Consider the following 20,833-nt stretch of genomic DNA (forward strand, 5'->3'; position numbering starts at 1 on the left):
AATACAGGTACAGAAAAAATACAGGTGTCTACAATTTTGTACCCTAAGTCCAAGTGATTTTGATTTTCCCTATATTTTAAAAGGAAGTAATTTAGGATTTGATAGTGATTCTCATTCTTAATTCAACATTTTAATCTGTATCCACCATAATGGTTCTCAGACGGCGTATAAAAATCCTTGGGCATTTGCTTTTTTCTTGCTGATTGTAAGACACACAGCAGTTCCTAGTAATACCTCAGGCCTTACAGATGAAGATTGTCATGAAGCAAAGTGTTATAAAAAATGAAAGTTGAGGTGGATCCTATGGAAATTAACATTTGACCTTTTATTTTACTGGTGTTTGAAAAGAGTACTGTATAGAATTTTAAATACAGTCTTTCACATTATTTCTTGGTTAGGTGAGCATTTGATTAGTGTCAGTATAAGATTCAATGACTATCATCTTTTTTCAGGCCAATCCAAAGGAAAGTGATATTGGGAGCTTTAAATATTAAGCAGTTTGGTCTAGTAGTTGCGGCTCCAGGCTAGAGACCAGGAGACTCTGAGTTGTATTCCCACTTTAGGCATGAAAGTCAGCTGACTGACTTTGGGCCAATCAGTCTCTCTCAGCCCAACCCACCTCACAGGATTGTTGTTGTTGAGGGGAAAAGGCGAAGGAAGAATATTAGGTATGTTCGTTGCCTCAAGTTATTTATAAAAATAATAAAGGTGGGACTAAAATATCTAAATAAAAAGTAAACATTAAAAAAAACTCCTACCATGAGATTTGAAAAACAAGGATACACGTGGAATAAGATAAAATTAGTTTCAGAAAGAAATATGAAAGGTTACTGCTCAGATTCATTTCAGTGAAGTTTGTTCTTATTCCTCTTAGTAGAGGATGCAGAAAATAATATCCTGTATTAATTTCTCATAGCCGGATTTTTTTTTGTTAAAGAAATCACTCCATATATGAGCTGCCACAACAGTTACAGATGTTAATCCATTGAAGACATCATATGGAATTGCCATAAAAAAAAATAACATGATGACGACAATGGATCTATACTGTGTATTAAAGGCAGAAACTCAACACGAAAATGACATGTTAGTACTCTCAAGGTAATAAGGTGTTCCTAAACTTTCCTACAATTGAGTTGGTATTAGCAAGAAAGAAATGAACCATTTGAAAAAGCATTTGAAAGCATCTCATATACCTGTTTAGCTTTTCTCTAATAGTAGAGTACTGGATGGTATATATTTCATGCAATATCAGAGGCATTATGGTAATATGGAATACATATGGCAGGATGATCTTCCATTTATGTCATGCTTAAGAGCCTCCCAATTGCCTATGCCAAACTTGTACTCTTTTTAGAAGAAGAGTGGAAAAGGACTTTGGGATCCTTGCTGATTGAGATAGATAGACGATAGATAGACAGACAGACAGACACACAGACAGAGGTAGATGATAGATATATCGATAGATAGATGTATCAATAGATGATAGATAGATAGATAGATAGATAGATAGATAGATAGATAGATAGATAGATAGATAGATAGGAGAGATGATCTTAGAATTTAAAACTACTGCAAAGAATTGTATTCATTTTACACAGTGGATTCTCACAATTGAAGTAAGATGGGAAGCTGACACTTTCTAGCTCACGGGTGTCAAATTTGCCACGTCATATTGTTGTCATGTGATATATATATATATGTGATATATATGTGATATTTCATGTTTATATACTATATAATCTTTTTGTATGATACCTACATATATTGTTGTGACAAAATAAATAAATAAATAAATAAATTTTGTCATGTTTTTCCCATTCGCAGAGCTGGGATGGGCGTGGCCTGTGTGTGACGCATCTGGCCCATGGGCCACCAGTTTGACACTCCTGTTCTAGCTCTTAGTTAACAGGTTCACATTAAATCTCTGCACCTCTCTTAAAAGTTTCTCTCTTCTATAGAGTTTTGATTGCAATTAAGGTATCATCTATTTAATCACACAAATTATTCAATTCATTATTTTAGACCTATTGTCATGCATTTGAATTACAGATACATGATTGGCCTTGCTTAACTGAATCAGAAGCCTAACTACATGGGATTTTCCTCTTGCCAAAAATTTGCAAAAGTCCAAGCCTATCCCCAGAGTGGAAAAAAGAAGTGGAGACTACATAAGGCACACCTGATACATTGCAGAATAGTTTCTAATCTGCTTGATTTTTCAGTGCCTAGATAGATGGCCAGCAGATGGAATGAACCATCCTGATTTTAATTAAAAACACAGATTCACATCTGTTGAGAGACAAACTCTGCCAGGTATCGTTCTTTTCCTTCAGTGGAGGAAAATAGATAATTGTCTTGTGCTTTATTATAAATAATTCAATTAATTAATGGATAATTAAAGTTGGTCATCGTGATGCAAATAAGCTGAGATGTGCTTCAAAGGGCAGACAGGATCATTTTGTGTTACAGATGCTTTAAATCAGAGGAATGATCTCCTACATGACAAAGAAAACATATCCTCTTAATATAGACATAATGATACGCCTACCTAGTAACAACCAGGGAACACACATGTAACTTTGGAGTTGAATTTTAGATATACACAGGGGTGGGCTGCTGGGGGTTCGTAGTGGTTCGGGAGAACCTCTAGTTAAGATTCTGTGCAGTTTGGAGAACCCCCAAATCCCACTCCTGGCTGGTCCCACCCACCCCTGCCAGGAGTTCCCACGCAGCCCGTTTTGGAGGCAGGTAAGTGCAGGGCACTCAACGGAGGCTTGGGAAGGGTGAAAAATGGGCCTACCAGAAGTTTGGGAAGGCTGGAAATGGACTTGTTTCCAGCCTCCAGAGGGCCTCTGGAACCTGGGGAGGCCATTTTCGTTCTCCCAGAGGCTCAAGGAATGCCTCTGGAGCCTGGGGAGGGCAAAAAGGCCCCCCTCATGGTGCAGGAGGTCAACTAGGCCATGCCCACCATGGCCACGCCCACCCAGCAACCGGGCAGAGATCTTTTTGCTAAATTTTTTGAAGCCCATCCCTGTATATACAGTAGGACACTTTCCGATGACCAACTGATTTGCCACCAGGGGACATAAAAGGGTGGGAAGGACAGGATAGAATAAGATTTATAAGCAGGAAGAAATGCTGCTAGTCTGTACAATAGTTCTATTTCAGGGACATTTCTTTCATTTCTGAATTCTTCTGAAATGTTTAGAAAATTGAAAACTGGGTATAATTCTGAGAAATCATGTATCAATAACTTTGAAACTGATGTCAGTGTGAAATGTGTAGTTTATCAAAAAGCTTTCACAATGAATTTGAAAGCCAATGTGAAGGATTAAGGTACATCAGGCAATTTAATTGTATTTTTTCAGCAATGTATACTGAGTAATTATTATTCTATAGATATTATAAGCAGTCTTCTGTTCTGAGATATTGCTCCTAAAGACAATAATAGACACATGTTAGCAATGATCCATGTTAGGTTGCTTGATATAATATAGCACAGTCCATTTAAAAAATCCACACAGAAGTATCACGTGGAATGATGAATTTTTGTTCTGTTCACTCAACACCTGCATGTCCTTCAACATCTGATTCCTGCACTTCTGAATTTGATTCTCATTCTCTTTCAAATGGCTATTTAAGGCAGTACATACAGATCCATGGCAAGGGCAGTTCCGAAATGTTGATGGCCATCTGGTTTATTTATATGAACAATATGGTAGGTGTGATCCATAAAACTGGTGACAATCTAGTCAACCTAGAAGGTTCATATTAATATTGAAGTTATGCTATCATCTCATAAACTGGTGATGTGTCCATAGAGTGGGAACTCAAAAAGCAGGATGAACTGATACATCTCTTCTGATTGAAGCTCATCTGATTTCTCCAGCATTAGTTTTTTGTAAAGCTGCCATAAGCAGCTTAAAAAAGAATGTTCTAATGCAGTAGTTCTAAGCATCTGATGGTGTTACATCCAGTTCAAAGTCAGCAAAAGCTTCTAAAAGCTTTCATTTAATTGCTTGAAAATATTATACCATGAAAGCTTGATTTTATCAACAAAACCACAGGTGGTACCACAGCCTCTAAAAGCATTAAAAAGAGTTACTGCATTTATTCTTTCTCACCCTACTAAAGCATCATAAATAGGTTGAACAGGAATTTTCTGTTGATCACTGCCAAGAGTGCAAGGGTTTATTGATAAGTTGAAGTGTTAGCACTTTATCAGAATACATAAATCCAAGCAAGATGGCAACTCAGGAAATTTAATTTTAATATCTACTTATGTGCTCCTTAAATGAATCAGTTGATATTAAGTAAGTGCCATTATTGTAGTGAAGTTGCTATTGACTGTTGAATTTGTGAATAATTTTATGGCCCAAGTATAGTAATCATTCTACTATTGCTTAGAGATTGGACAACATTTTCAGTAAAACATTCCTGATCTCACCACTATTTGAGGCAGCATACAATTGGCAGATTCCTTTAATAAGTGTTTGATATGAGCAATATTTTTCAATGACTTTGGAAAGTTGTGTCTATTGAACACGATATATATTTTATCATAAATTAAGGAAAGAAATTGCAAAGGAAACAGATTTACTGTGATGGAATCTCCAGCTAAAGCGGGGTGAGTTGTGAAGAGGGGTGCTGAGCTTAGAGTCCTTTCACAATGGAAAGCAGGGCAAGGCCTTACTTCCCCTAAAGTCCCTGAAACCCTATCTGATCATTCCCAAGAGAATGCAATTATTTTGGCAAGATTCTTGTAAACAGGCATTGCAACAATAAAGAAGTAACTTTGATCAACTCATGGTTCCTTATGCCTGATGCTTACCAATGCTTTGCAACAAAGTTGTTCCTTCAAACTTTGCAATCCAAATGTGCCTATCTTAGCTAGTCAACTTTTCTTTGCTAGTTCTTTGCATTCCTACTATAGGAATGCCATCTTGAAAGTGCGCAGGGAACTAGAACCACGCTGATTATTCATAAGTGCTAATGGCATTTTAAAATTTACATCTGGTTAAGATTTGGCAGCCAACAGCATTACCATAAAGGGTCTGGAGTCCCTTTTAATTTCCAAATGCCTTAGAATACAATTTCACAGTTACATTCTTAGAATTTCTCTTCCACATGTGTTAACTTTCCTTTCCATGATTGATCTTTATAGGAAACCACAATTCACTACAATGCTTTAAAACAATAGAGTGAAAATATATTTACAAAGTGCATTGGGAAGACATGGAAACTGGTTTTACAATATATCAGATGTTATCCTTCATATCTAGATTAGCTTTAGCAGTTGTCCGTATACAACAGCCTTTTCTAACCTGATGCACACCAGATGACCTTGCTGGAGGGAGATGATGGGTTCTTCATAGCTGTAGTTCATTAAACTAGGGAATGTTGATAAAGAATCAAAGGAGAAATGGGACTGTCTCAATTTTCCCTCTGTAACCTGTTTCCCTGAAAATACGACCTATCCCCAAAATAAGCCCCAACATGTGTTTACATGTGCACCTAATATAAGCCCTACCCCCAAATATGCCCTAAGAGCTTGTGCAGCTGGCTGCCAGGCCATTCTGTCTTGTTGCTCACGGTGCCGCAGCCACAAGGTGAGGCGGGGTGGTGGTGGAGCTGCCCCATGCACCCTGCACTGGGTTACCTCAGGGCCTCCGCAGCCAGACCATCCACACCCCGATAGCTGCCTCGTAGCAGCAGCAGCAGCACCCATGTGCAGGAGCCCATGTGACCACCAGTCCACCTCCTCTTGCTTGCAGCCTCAATGGAACAGGAGATCAAGTGGTGTGCTGGTGCCGTGGCTACAAGGCAAGGCATGTGTTTGGGAGCAGATGGCATGGCTGTAGGACCCTGAGATAACTTGGTGCGGAGTGCATGGGGCAGCTCCACCCATCCCCACCTCGCCTCATGGCTGCGGCACTGGCATGTTGCTTGGCCTCCTGCTCCGTTGCGGCTGCGAGCAAGCAGAAGAAGTGGACCGGTGACCACACTTGGTCCTGCTAGATGGGGCTGCTGGAGCCACTGTCATGAGGTGAGGCAGGTGTCAGAGCATGGGTGGCCTGGCTGCAGGGCCCTGAGGTAAGCTGGTGCAGGGCACGTGTGGCAGCTCTAGCACCCCACCACACAGCAGCGGCACTTATGTACTGCACGGCCTCCTCCCCAGCCGTGAGCAAGCAAAGAAAGTTGACCTCCCGTACATGGGGAAAAAAAGATACCCCACAAAAATAAGCTCTAGTGCTTATTAGGGTGTGCAGAAGAAAAGAAGACCCAGTCTTATTTTCGGGGAAACACAGGTACTTCTTTCTCTCCAAATCTAGATAAAAGTTATCAAATATATACTGTGGTTGTGGCTAATTTTGCTGTGTAAATGGGTTGTTATACAATGGAAGATATTGCCATATGAGGGACCAAGTCCTACAGCTTCAAAAACAATACTTTTTAGCAGGGGAAAATACAGATGCCAGACAACAGAGGAACTGCATTTTAAGAAATAATCCTCCAATATTTGTCTACCAATTTATCAAGGAATAGCATACGATTTTAATAATTTAATAACTAACATCTTGAACACCCACCCCCTGAAACAAAGTTATAAATGCCTTTAGAGAAAATTGCAAGTGTGCTTATAACTTTATTTTTACTTGTCAGGATCAATGTATTGACTGCTTTGCTGGCCACTGGATTTATGCCCTTTGCTTAAAATCAGCCCTGGTGTTTTCAAATCATATTTTTTAACAGCCTAAGGGGAAATGGAGGAATTCTGCATTAATTAATGCTGATACACCAGGGACAAAGAATCTTGCTTAGAAGAGGAATTTGGTTTGGGAGTACACTGGACTGTTTTTTTAAGTGGCACCAAGCACTTCAAATCCAATAGCAGAGATTCAATGGTCCTATAAAAATAATTGTTACTATCCCTGTCTTTCAATAAAAGGAAAAAAATCACACATATCATACAGACACCCAATACACAAACAAATGACTGCTGCTAGGAAACAAATGTGGAAAAAACAATTCATTTAACAAGAAAAAACGTGAGCGGAAACAACAACCCCTCCCCTCCAAACAATAAAACAATCCTTGGTGTAGAATAAATGGAGCTGAAATAATTCTACTGGCTAATTTTGGAACAGAAGGCCCAAGGCAACATATATGAAATGCATATTTGTTTGTTAAGCAAAATTTGGCATCATACATCACAGGACATTTGCTTCCACAGGAAGTGGTAATAGCTAAGTAGTTTAGATTGTGAAGGAGATTAGCGAAGAAGGGTCACATATGAGACCTGCAGCAGAGCAGCTGAGGTACAGGCAGAACATCCTATACTTAATTCATTCACCTTCAAAGAAAAAGAGAAAAAGTCCTGCCTGAATCTCAGGAAAGCAGCTATTAAATCAGTGCAAATAATATTGGGTTAGATGGACCAATCACCTCATGCCAAAGAATAACAGAATAACAGAGTTGGAAGGGACCTTGGAGGTCTTCTAGTGCAATCCTTTGCTCAGGAAGGAAGCCCTACACCATTTCAGATAAATGGTTGTCCAATCGCTTCTTAAAAACTTCCAGTATTGGAACATTCACAACTTCTGCAGGCAAGTTGTTACACTGATTAATTGTTCTGTCAGGAAATTTCTCCTTAGTTCTAGGTTGCTTCTCTCTTTGCTTAATTTCCATCCATTGCTTCTTATCCTACCTTTAGGTGCTTTGGAGAATAGCTTGACTCCCTCTTCTTTGCAGCAACCCTTTAGATATTGGAACACAGCTATCATGTCATCCCTAGTCCTTCTTTTCATTAAATTGTGGTAATAACACCTCACGTGATCTTGTTTTGATCCCTCTGTTAATGCAGCCTAGGACTGTGCTGTTTTTTGTTTTTTGTTTGGCAGCTGTAGCACACTGCTGGCTTATATTTAAGTGATTGTCCCTTAGAACGCCAAGATCCCTCTCACAATTACCACTATTGAGCCAGTACCACTTATACTATACTTGTGCATTTAGTATTAATTACCTAAATGTAGAACCTTACTTTCCCCTTTATGGATTACTGCCTTGTTGTGGCAAAAGGGCTTGCTTAGCTCAATGAAGCTATGAACTATGCTGTGCAGGGACACCCAAGATGAACAGATCATAGCAGAGTTCTGACAAAAAGTGATCCACTGGAGAAGGAAATGGCAACCCACTCCAGTATCTTTGCCATGAAAACCCCATGGACAGTACCAAAAGGAAAAAAGATAAGTCGCTGGAAGATGAGCCCCTCAGGTCAGAAGGTGTCCAATATGCTATTGGGGAAGAGCGGAGGGCTAGTACTAGTAGCGCCAGAAAGAATGAAGCGACTGGGCCAAAGCCGAAAGGATGCTCAGCTGTGGATGTATCTGGTGGTGAAAGGAAAGTCCGATGCTGTAAAGATTTTTTCTCCATAGGAACCTGGAATGTAAGATCCATGAATCAAGGCAAGCTGGACGTGGTCAAACAAGAGATGACAAGACTGAACATCGACATCTTAGGAATCAGCAAACTAAAATGGACAGGAATGGGTGAATTTAATTCAGATGACCATCAGGTATACTACTGCGGGCAAGAATCCCTCAGAAGAAATGGAGTAGCCTTCATAATCAATAAAAGAGTAGGAAAAGCAATACTGGGATACAATCCCCAAAATGACAGAATGATCTCAGTTCGAATCCAAGGCAAACCATTCAATATCACAGTAGTCCAAGTCTATGCCCCAACCACTGGTGCTGAAGAGGATGAAATTGACCAGTTCTATGAAGCCCTATAGCACCTTATAGAATTAACACCAAAAAATGATGTCCTTATCATCATGGGGAATTGGAATGCTAAAGTAGGAAGCCAAAAGTTAACTGGAATAACAGGCAAGTTTGACCTTGGAGTACAAAATGAAGCAGAGCACAGGCTGATAGAATTCTGTCAAGATAATATGATGGTCATAGCAAACATTCTTTTCCAACAACCCAAGAGACGACTCTACACATGGACATCACCAGACAGTCAACACAGAAATCAGATTGATTATGTGCCCTGCAGCCAAAGATGGAGAAGCTCTATACAGTCAGTAAAAACAAGACTAAGATCTGACTGTGGCTCAGATCATGAGCTTCTCCTTGCAAAATTTAGGCTTAAATTGAAGAAAGTAGGGAAAAGCCCCAGGCCAGTCAGGTATGAACTAAATCATATCCCTGATGAATATACAGTAGAGGTGTAGATTTAAGGAATTAGATCTGATAGACAGAGAGCCTGAAGAACTATGGACGGAGGTTCACAATATTGTACAAGAGGTAGCAACTAAAACCATCCCAAAGAAAAAGAAAGGCAAGAAAGCAAAATGGCTGTCTGAGGAAGCTTTGCAAATAGCTGAGGAAAGAACGGAAGTGAAAGGCAAGAGAGAAAGAGAAAGATACACCCAGTGGAATGCAGAATTCCAGAGAGTAACTAGAAGAGATAAGAATACATTCTTAAATGAACAGTGCAAAGAAATAGAAGAAAACAATAGAATAGGGAGAACCAGAGATCTCTTCAAGAAAATTGGAGATATGAAGGGAATGTTTCATGCAAAGATGGGCATGATAAAGGACCAAGGTGGCATGGACTTAATGAATGCTCCAACACTGGAAATTTTTAAGAAAATGTTGGATAACCATCTGTCTGAGATAGTGTAGGGTTTCCTGCCTGGGCAGGGGGTTGGACTAGAAGGCCTCCAAGGTCCCTTCCAACTCTGTTGTTATTGTTATTATTAAGGCAGAAGAGATTAAGAAGAGGTGGCAAAATTATACAGAAGAACTATACAAGAACGAGCTTAACATCCCTGATAACCACGATAGGGTGGTCACTGACCTTGAGCCAGACATCCTAGAATGTGAAGTCAAATGGGCCTTAGGAAATCTGAGCAACAACAAAGCTAGTGAAGGATACAGTATTCCAGCTGAGCTATTCAAAATCTTAAAAGACGATGCAGTAAAAGTGCTACACTCAATTTGTCAGCAAATTTGGAAAACTCAGGAGTGGCCACAGGATTGGAAAAGGTCAGTTTAAATTCCAATTCCAAAGAAAGGCAATGCCAAAGAATGTTCAAACCATTGCACCATTGCACTCATTTCACATGCTAATAAGATTATGCTTAAAATCCTACAAGCTAGGCTCCAGCAGTATGTGGAGAGAACTACCAGAAGTACAGGCAGGATTTTGAAGAGGCAGAGATACTAGAGATCAAATTGCCAACATACACTGGATCATGGAGAAAACTATGCTAAAGCCTTTGATTGTGTGGATCACAACAAATTGTGGAAAGAGATGGGTGTACCAGACCACCTTATTTGTCTCTTGAGAAACCTGTAGGCGGGTCAAGAAACAACAGTGAGAACTGGACACAGAACCACTGATTGGTTCAAAATTGGGAAAGGAGTCCGGCAAGGCTGAATACTATCGCCCTGCCTTATATGCAGAGCACATCATGAGAAAGGCGGGGCTGGATGAATCAAAAGTTGTAATTAAGATTGCCGGGAGAAATATCAACAACCTCAGATATGCAGATGATACCACTCTAATGGCAGAAAGCGAAGAGGAACTAAAAAGCTTCTTGATGCGGGTGAAAGAGGAGAGTGCAAAAGTTGGCTTGAAACTCAACATTAAGAAAAGTAAGATCATGGCATCTGGCCCTCTCAATTCCTGGTAGATAGATGGAGAAGAAACGGAGGTAGTGACAGATTTTATTTTACTGGGCTCCAAGATACTGCAGATGGGGACCGCAGCCAAGAAATTAAAAGACGCTTGCTCCTGGGGAGGAAAGCTATGGCAAATCTAGACAGTGTACTAAAAAGCAGAGACATCACCCTGCCAACAAAAGTGCGTATAGTCATGGCTATGGTTTTCCCAGTTGCAATGTATAGCTGTGAAAGTTGGACCATAAGAAAGGCTGAGCACCAAAGAATTGATGCCTTTGAACTCTGGTGCTGGAGAAGACTCCTGCGAGTCCCTTGGACTGCAAGGCGATCAAACCTAGAGGAGATCAACCCTGACTGCTCTTTAGAAGGCCAGATCCTGAAGATGAAACTGAAATACTTTGGCCACCTAATGAGAAGGAAGGACTCACTGGAGAAGAGCCTAATGCTGGGAAAGATTGAGGGCAAAAGAAGAAGGGGACGAATGAGGTGGCTGGATGGAGTCACTGAACCAGTAGGCGTGAGCTTAATTGGACTCCAGAGGATGTAGAGGATAGGAAGGCCTGGAGGAACGTTGTTCATGGGGTTGCGATGGGTCGGACACGACTTCGCAACTAACAACAACAAAACCTTACTTTTTTTACCATTGGATTTCATTTTATTAGATAGGGCCCAATGTTCAAATCTATCCAAGAGCTGTGGTGGCACAGTGGTTAGAATGCAATACTGCAGGTTAACTCACTGCTCACTCCAGGAGTTCGATTCAGAATGGCTCAAGGTTGACTCAGCCTTCCATCCTTCCAAGGTCAGTAAAATGAGGACCTGGATTGTTGGGGGCAATATGCTGACTCTGTAAACCGCTTAGAGGGGGCTGTAAAGCACCATGAAGCGGTATATAAGTGCTATTGCTATTGCTGTCAATATCTTTATGTATCTTAAGCCTATTTTCTGAAGTATTGGCTATTCCTGCCAGCTTGGTGTTGTCTGCAAATTTGATGAATTCCCCATCTATCCTCTCATCTAAACCATTGATTAAGTTATTGAAGAGTACTGGCCCCAAGAATTCTTCAGTTCTTATTTTCATGGCGAATGTGTCTGTTTATTTGATAGAATACCTAAATAGTGCCCACAACATGTTCTCAACATTTCAAATGTGCACACCAGTCCCAAAAATTATGGGTCCCTGATATTGTAAGGAGCTCACTAGAATTGCAACATTAAAAGCATTAAGAGACTGCCAGATACAGTGATGTACAAGTAAGGATTTCTAGAAATATTTCCAATCATATGGCTGACCTAAATTTTAAAATAATTCTTGGGATTCCAAGTACCATAGAAGGACATAACATAGATTGATTTCTTGTACATACTTACCAAACAGTTCATGATTTCCACTCCACTTGGATTCACAGTTAATGCTTCATCATACAACTGCTTAGCCTCTTCCAAGCTGCCGTTCATCTCTGCAAGCCTCCCCCGCATGTACAGCACAGCATGAGATGTGGGAAAGAGACTGGCTGCCTCCTGGATACAAAAGCTTGCTTCTTTGAGATGCTGTTGTTCCATGAAGACTTCAGCTACAGAACCCAAAACAAAACATGGATACATTCTAAGCTTTATTCTGGAGATGATAAAACATTGAGAATATTAGTAACTTAAAAATAATTGTTACCGGAAAAATAACTTGCTTATGACGCATGGATTTTCAAAAGGTGCTATAAATCTATAGAACATAAGAATCATAGGGCTTGAAGGGACCTCGGAGGTTTTCTAGTCCAGCCCCCTGCCCAAGATAGACCTTAAACCATCTTGGTCAAATGGTTATCCAGTCTGTTTTTTAAAAATCTCCACGATGGAGCATGGATACAAACTTTGAGAGCCAAACTTTAGTTCTATTAATTGTTCTCACTATCAGAAAATGTGTCATTTCTAGGTTGGATTGTTGATTGCTGTTGTTCCATGAAGACTTGAGCTACAGAACCCAAAACAAAGCACGGATACATTCTAAGCTTTATTCTGGAACTGATAAAGAATGGATTTGATACTGTTGCCCACTTATTGAGTCTTTCCCAAGGATAGGCAGATGCTGTTCAATAATATTAAAGTATAATGATGATGACGATGACGACAACTGTTTTTTCAGGCCATACAATGAGTTTTTCATTTGGTCTACTTAAATTGGGCTTGCAGAACAGGTGGCTTGCCACGAGATTTGTGTGGCATAGTGGCTTTTTGAAAACTTATTGAATTTGCTGCTGCCAAATGTTGTCACTGCCCAGGAAGAGCCAATCTCAGCCTAGGTTTTCACAGCCAACTCTGACCCCAAATACACACTCTCCAGAGCTCATTGATATCACTGCTGCTGCACCACCAGCCACTAAACAGTTGACTCATACCAGCTTTGTGACCCACAATTATCTTTAAGGTATTGATTTGACTTTTTTTTCATTATTTGTGCATGCTTGAATTGTATCAACAAAAACATAGGTGATGATTGGATTTTTTTTTTAAAGTAGCTTTTAAAAAAACATTTCTCATTTCTCACTTTTTTGTGGAATACAGCCCTTTCTTTGGTCTTTCTCTGCCCTTTCAACAAATATGTGGATTCATTTAGAGCTTTCACTTTTGTCATCACTCTGTGGGGAAGAAGACTGTAATTCTCCATATGAATTACAGGAACATATGAAGCTATTTAATACAAAGAGCACTGCCTGCTCTGAAACTAGGTTTCTAATGGGAGGAAGGTTTTTTCCCCCCATTAGTTTAACAAAAAGCACCTCACCCTATCAATATTTTTAATGAAAGAAAACATGTATATCTTTTACAGTATATACCCAGATCTTTTACAGTATATGTGAGGCCCATCCAAGGAACTGCTACACTCACCAGATCCAAAATTTCTTCTGGCAATTTTTTTTTGGAAATCCTCCTTTGTTATTGCTGCCATCAGAGAAATGACAGCAGTATTTGCATACAAATAAAACTGATAGTTGCTGATCAAGAGAGAATCGGTGAAATTATTATTTTATATTTACATTGTTTTGAGCCCAGAGTACTTTACATAGATTTTTTTTGGGGGGGAGGAGAGAAGACGAGTGATATACACTACCTCTTAATACTTGTATGTGATGTCATGATGCAAGTGTGGAAAGGTACAGTTTGTGTTTAGATCTCACAATACCCATTTCATGACTTTGGTGTCACTATTGTTATGAATGAACCCTGTAACAACTATAGGGATCTACTTCATTTTAACTCTAAAACAATCTTATGAGGTAGGCTGGGAAAGAGCATTTAACACAAAATTTTGAGGAATTTCAGGAGCTTTAAAGCAGAAATGGGTGTCTAAACCATCTGTGAGACTTAAAGCATCCAGTTTGACTCACAACCCCATTCCCAAACTCTTCCCAATTCAATGAATTTTGGTTCCATCTACTCTGGGAAACCACAAAACTGATGGCCACTTGCAGCTCTGGGTCCTCATGTTTTATACTTCTTTTTTAAACTGTTGCAAAATCTCAGCTCTGAATTCCCATCTTGTATTTTTGGGTGGATCTAATTGACACTGATATGCATATCCTTAGACACAGATAGCCAGCATAATGAATTTTGGCAACATCACAAGCATCATTCTTTGCTTCTCAGATTTAAATAGCTCATTATAGTGGGTATCAATACATGAGTCTTGATTCCTTCATGTTTGATGCTAACGGTTTCAGAGAATGAGAGCCATTCCATCTTGTTTGATGAGAATAAATGGAATGGCCGAAAACTATCCCATCTGACTCCTTCTATCATCTGTTTGCAGTCAATTCAACTGCCCGAATAGATAGGAATTATCTAGGACTGCGCTATATTTCTATTTTGGGACCAGCTTTATTTGGCCCCATTATAAGTATTTTTGGGATGTGGTGGCTCAGTGAATAAGACGGTGAGCTTGTCGATCGAAAGGTTGGCAGCAGTAGTGGGTTTCAATTTTTTTTACTACCGGTTCTATGGGTGTGGCTGGGTGGCATAGCAGGGGAAGGATACTGTAAAATCTCCATTCCCACCCACTCCAGGGGAAGAATACTGCAAAATCTCCATTCCCACCCCACTCCAGGGGAAGGTTATTGCAAAATCCCCATTTCCCCCCGATTAGCTGGGACCTGGGAGGCAGAGAATAGATGGGGGCAGGGCCAGTCAGAATTTTTACTACCGGTTCTCCGAACTACTCAAAATTTCCGCTACCGGTTCTGCAGAACTGGTCAGAACTGGCTGAAACCCACTTCTGGTTGGCAGTTCAGCAGTTTGAATCCTGAGTGCCGCGTAACGGGTTGAGCTCCAATTACTTGTCCCAGCTTCTGCCAACCTAGCAGTTCAAAAGCACGTAAAAAATGCAAGTAGGAAAATAGGGACCATTTTTGGTGGGAAAGTAACAGCGTTCCGTGTGCCTTTGGCATTTAGTCATGCTGGCCACATGACCATGGAGACCTCTTCGGACAGCGCTGGCTCTTCGGCTTTGAAATGGAGATGAGCACTGCCCCCTAGAGTCGGGAACGACTAGCACATACGTGCAAGGGGAACCTTTACCTATAAGTATTTTATATATCGATGAAAATTTTTTCTTTCTTTTATGTTCTGCGTTTTAAATTGTACATTTCTCAGTCTTTAAATTGCCTCTATTGTTTTTGCTGCAACAAATTAACATAAATACTTCTCTAGAAACTATTGATCCGATGGAAACCATTTTGGGAACCTTTCCAGATGAATAATAAGAAATTCTTTAAAACAATCTTTTTTAGCTGAAGTTTAAAAATGTTTTGCATAACAATGTTTCATAAAGGGAGCATTAGAAAGAACAGGTTATTTTTTCTTAAAAGTATTAGCAAATACCCACCCACCCCCGGATGTATTTAGAATATATAACAGATAGATGGGAGTCTATTTTTACAAAGGGAAAGTATGAGTAACAAGATTGCTCTAATGTTTATGTTTTGCAACAACTTGTAATATGTGCCTGCATTTCACAATTAGAAATACTGGGCCAGAATACTAATGCAATCTGCTGACATAGATCAAGTTTTGTTAAGGTAAACATTGTTATGATCTATGTACAAGAGTTATTAAGCCCTCATAAAATCTTTAGATGACTATATTTTGTTTTTACTGAACTAGTTCATTAAATATTTCGACAGACAAATTAGTAATTCTTCCTAATGCTATTGGGAAAAATATTTTTAAAATAAATAATTATTATTATTCAGTTCCCTGGTATCAGACACCATTAGAATACCAAGGTAAGAGCTGACAACATTAATATTGTTATAGTAACAAAAGAAAGAACAAAAAAAAATGTTTTCAATCCTTAAAGCAGAGTTTCTCAAACTTTTTCCCCTGGAGAAATTCTTGAAATAATGTTCAGGCCTCAGGGAACCTCTGTATTAAAAATTGCAAAAAATACAAAAACTTGACAGTACAATTCACTTCTAACCTACTCACAACCCATGTTTTACAATGGTTATAATAATAACAAAGCAGCAGGCTACAGCTGAGTCACAGCGTGCAATAATTCCTACCACTGTGAATGCTAGTATTATGTAGCACTGTGAATGCTAGTATTATGTAGCATGCATAGTTCAAAAAAAAAAATGTCAGCCATAATCCTGCATGGAATTGTTGGAACCCCTGGTGTCTTGGGAAAAAAAAACCCACTTGTGAAAGGTTGCTGTAAAGTAACACCTTCATTTGTAAGAAGGATGAGGGATGTTATTTAGCTATTTCAGTCTGGCTCAAGGTTGTTAAGTCTTTTTCTAGGAAAATATCCCTCCTGTTAGCCTTTGGCAGCATGTTTAGATGGACAAAGGGACTAAGTAGCTGAGAGTAGCTGACCTGAGGATCCCGGCAATACTAGCCTAGAAGTGCCAGTGACTAAGAAAACCCTATCTCTTAGAAAGATGAGTGACAGGACTGAGTTTCAGTCTCGTCATTTAGCTTGCCTCCACCCTACCTCTTCAATCCTCTCAGGAAACAGTAATCAAATAATTTAGTTACTCCGGGAAAGGTGCATTTTTGTATATCATTTCTTCCAAAAACTTCCTAGCTCAGGAGTGTCCAAACTTGGTAACTTTAAGACTTGTGGACTTCAACTTGAAGTCCACAAGTCTTAAAGTTGCCAAGTTTGGACACCTCTGGCCTAGTTTTTGGAGCTACTTTATATCTTCAGTATTAGAGACTGAAAAATACAGATTAAAAAGTAGTGAAAGGATGTTCATGTATTTTAAAAATATGACAAAGCTAATGGAGATCATACACCAGGCATCAGGAGTCACCTGAAGATGTATCTCTTAATGTTGTTTCCAAATGCATGAGTTCTACAACGCAGTTACATTACCCTTTGACATAATTCTTTTTTGTTATTAAAGTGCAAGGCAATTCAATTTAATCTCAAAGATCTTAAAAAAATAAAGATCCTGAGCTTTTTCTAATGAGCTTATTTGGATCCGGTAAAGGCAAATAACATCTCCATTCAGTATTCATTGGGTTATTGGGTGCCCCCAAAGCCAAGACATTTTCACTATTTTTATAATATTTGATCTCTCATGAACAACATTGAAGACAACAGGATCTGTGGGTGAGCAGAATTTTTTCCTGCTAATGAGGACCTGTCTTGGCGCCTTCTCAGGTGGCCTCAGGAAAATAACCCGAGGATCCTATTATTCACACTCCTAAGAGTTGGGGGAAAATGGAAAAGAATGAAATGTGGTTGGAGCTTTCATTTCTCAGAGGAAAAAGACAATTCTTTGCTTGGAGAAAGCTTCTGGTTCAGTATATGTGTATGTGTATGTATATAAAAGGATGAGATAATATAGGATAAGGAATATATTTTCTTCCAGGACGGCCTTCCTTGGTCAGCCTGGACAGAACTAGAACTAGATGAACAATCTGACCTACTGTAAAGCAGTTGGCTGTGTGCTGCAATTGTATAACAACGTTCCTTTAACACGCAGGGTGTCAGTGGCTAATGAGGAGGAATCCTGTTGCCAAGTGGGTAAAAAGAACACTATGAAATAATCCTCAAACCCTGGCTGCCTTTAGGAAGAACTGTTAATTTTAACATCCTTTGTATTCTTAAAAATTGTACTGTATTTGCAAATAATGCCAGCATGACCTCATTTTCAGTTTTAATTCCTTGACTTTTTTTCAGCAGTGTGATGTCTACACCAATCAGCATCTTTGAGTATTATTAAATTCTGTCAAAAACACCGGCAATATTTAAAAGGAAGGCACATTATAAATATCGCCAGTGGAAGAAATTATTAAAACCGTAAGACTTTCCATCCTTTCTCTTTTTCAGCACAATCTGAAGACATACAGCTATTTTTAAAGTATATAAAAAGATAGAGACATCTGCAGGAACAGGGGCTTTTATTAAAATATGCCCCTTGCCCATAATACATTTAATAAATAAAAATTTAATACTACAATAAATAAAACACTCATTCAAAAGGTTGCATGTATTGCTTTAGAACGATACTATTTTCACCATTTGCCTCCCTTCCTATCTTTACTCCGCAAATGCCTCTTAAAAGAATGAAGCATTATGTGGGAAGATTTTCTAAACTTCCCATTCTAAAAAATAAACATCAAAGGTCAATCTGGGCTCTGAGACTAATGACAGGTACCTATTAGTCATTGCTAAGCAGGGGCACTGAAGATTTTGTTCTTTTATATTATTCAACTTAACAGACATCGCCCAGATTCAAGTTCAGAAATATATATCTATATATTGCCCACTATCTTTTAACAGTGCTTAGCCAACAATGGTGATTGAAAAGCTAAACGGGTCAAACTTAGTTGGGATAGCCGATTGAGAAGTTTTGAAACATTCCAGAAGATAACAGCAAACTAATTCAGTATTCTTGCTGAGAACAGTTCATGGATGTAAAGGTCTGATTACTGTTACTGTAATCTAACAATAAAAGTAGGGTTAGTACTCATGGCTGGTGCTTCTTGTCTGGATTACCTTGAAGGCTGGCATCAGTCTTGCGAGTCTCAAAATAGACATCTCCCCTTTTGCCTTTATAGCCCAAGAAATTAGGAAGGTGCCTTTCTGAGACTAAGATGTTTGCCATGCCCCTTATATGGCCTAATTGTCTCCTCCTCCTCCTCTGTTTCTTTTATTACAGATTATTTCAGTGGATGTGTTTATTGAATCATCAGGATTTGAGCTCACCTCACTGAAGGGTTTTATTTGCAGTTCCTTATTGTTGAGAATCTGCCCTGGCTGCAAACTGCTGACCGTGCCTGTAGGCACCATATATTTGGCATTGTTGGATTTTATGTCTGTCTCGATTTTGCTTACTGTGCTGGCTTTAAGTATCACAATGATGGTAAACTCTTCATAAACCTCAAATGTATATTTAGAAAACAAAAATCACACTTCAATCTTTCTGTTTGGTAAGAGAGAGAAAAAAACCCTGGGGTATCAAAAAGATCTTCGGGAGGTAGAAGAAATAGCAGAGAGCAAACTTTCTAATTGATCTTTTGGTAAGCAGATATTTTGTGAATAGTGAGACCTTTATGTCAGCCATTTTGTGACAAAGCCTTGCTTTCCAAATGTGTCCCTGGGCCAAAATACTGTACATATCCAGAGGAAACAGCTTACTGAAGGCTTTTTACATTCTTTTAAAAAAATTAAGAAACATATTTGGATACCAAATTGAATTTTACAAATAAAATTTCTTTTATATGGAAATAAGGCAGAACAGGAGTTGTGTGATGGCCTAGAGGTGGAGCTCACACCTGTGAGTTTGATCCAAGGTGGAAGCAGATATTTCTCTCTCTGGGCACACTGAGAATATATCTGCTGAACAAAACTCCACATTGGTGACAGGAAGGGCATCCGGCCATTAAAACACTCTGCTAGCTCCATTCAGTTGCCCAGACTCCACCCCGCAAGGGATTATGGGGTCATTAAATGAAAATGATGATGATGAAAATAAGGCAGAACAGACTTGTGGGTGAGAATGCCATAGGCTATAAACCAAGTTGCCCATATTTAATGCTGAGGGCTTTATCTGAAACTTCCATCTTTTAAAGGCCTGGGTAAAATTGGGGAGGGGGAGGGACAGGCTTCTTTAGAAAGATATTGAAATATCTGATGAAGTGTTGAACACACAATCAGTGGACTTAATTCACAGGCGTAAAAAACTAGTCAAATGCATTAAAATATCCTGCTGAATTGGGAACTAAATGAGGATAACAGGAGGAAAATTGCATAAGGATTTTATCATATTCAACTATCTGTTAGCAACCAACAATATAATTTTATCTACCAAAGGGAGGGGGAGGAGGAGGAGAAGAAGTGAAATGGGCTGGAGACATAAGCAATTTGAAAATGTGAGCACTGAATAGCATTTCTCTGGATTTTTTCAGCTGCTCTGAATCTGTGTGGGCTCATAAATGTACCATTTGCATTGCCACAATTAAAAAACAAAAAAAAATGTAACGAGATGAAATGTATGTAAACGAGAACAATAAAATATATTCATGGCAGTGAGGAAGATTTTAACAGTGAGGATTATTTATTCAAAGGATAGACTGAAAATCAGTAGAGGGTGATGTATGTGGGTGGTTTAATTTAGGTTACAATTTTTTTAAAAGTTGAAAAGCCAATTTCCATCCTATTGCTTATTTTATGGAAAATAAATAAAATAACTTGATAAAGGCAGAATTTTTCTAGCAGCACAACAAAAAAAATGGTGGCTGATTGTTATTATTATTATTATTATTATTATTATTATTATTATTATTATTATTATTATTATTACTACTACTACTATTATTATTTATTAGATTTCTATACCGCCCTTCTCCCGAAGGACTCAGGGCGGTTTCCAGCCAAATAAAACACAAACAATATACAATTAAAAACAGAATTAAAAAACTTATTATACAATTGGCCGAAACTATAAAAACATTTAAAATCTAAAAACCCATTTAAAATTCATCTAAAAATTTAGAAATTTAAAAGATTTAACAGAAAACTTAGGCCAGCCCCACGCGAGTAAATAAATATGTTTTCAACTTGCGGCGAAAGGTCCGAAGATCAGGTATTTGGCGCAAACCAGGGGGAAGTTCGTTCCAGAGGGTAGGAG

General features: G+C 38.9%; 1 protein-coding gene across 2 annotated transcripts in view; it reads right to left on the reverse strand.

The window, feature by feature from the left end:
- Positions 1 to 20,833, reverse strand: part of TTC7A (tetratricopeptide repeat domain 7A) — a 197,774-nt gene that overhangs the window by 38,724 nt on the left and 138,217 nt on the right. For both annotated transcript variants that reach the window (XM_058165184.1, XM_058165183.1), the window contains one exon: positions 12,069 to 12,271. In XM_058165184.1, coding sequence (XP_058021167.1) covers positions 12,069 to 12,271 — 203 coding nt within the window. The remainder of the gene's footprint in view (positions 1 to 12,068; positions 12,272 to 20,833) is intronic.

The sequence above is a fragment of the Ahaetulla prasina genome, chromosome 1 (genome assembly GCF_028640845.1).
Source record: "Ahaetulla prasina isolate Xishuangbanna chromosome 1, ASM2864084v1, whole genome shotgun sequence".
Taxonomy (NCBI): Eukaryota; Metazoa; Chordata; class Lepidosauria; order Squamata; family Colubridae; genus Ahaetulla; species Ahaetulla prasina.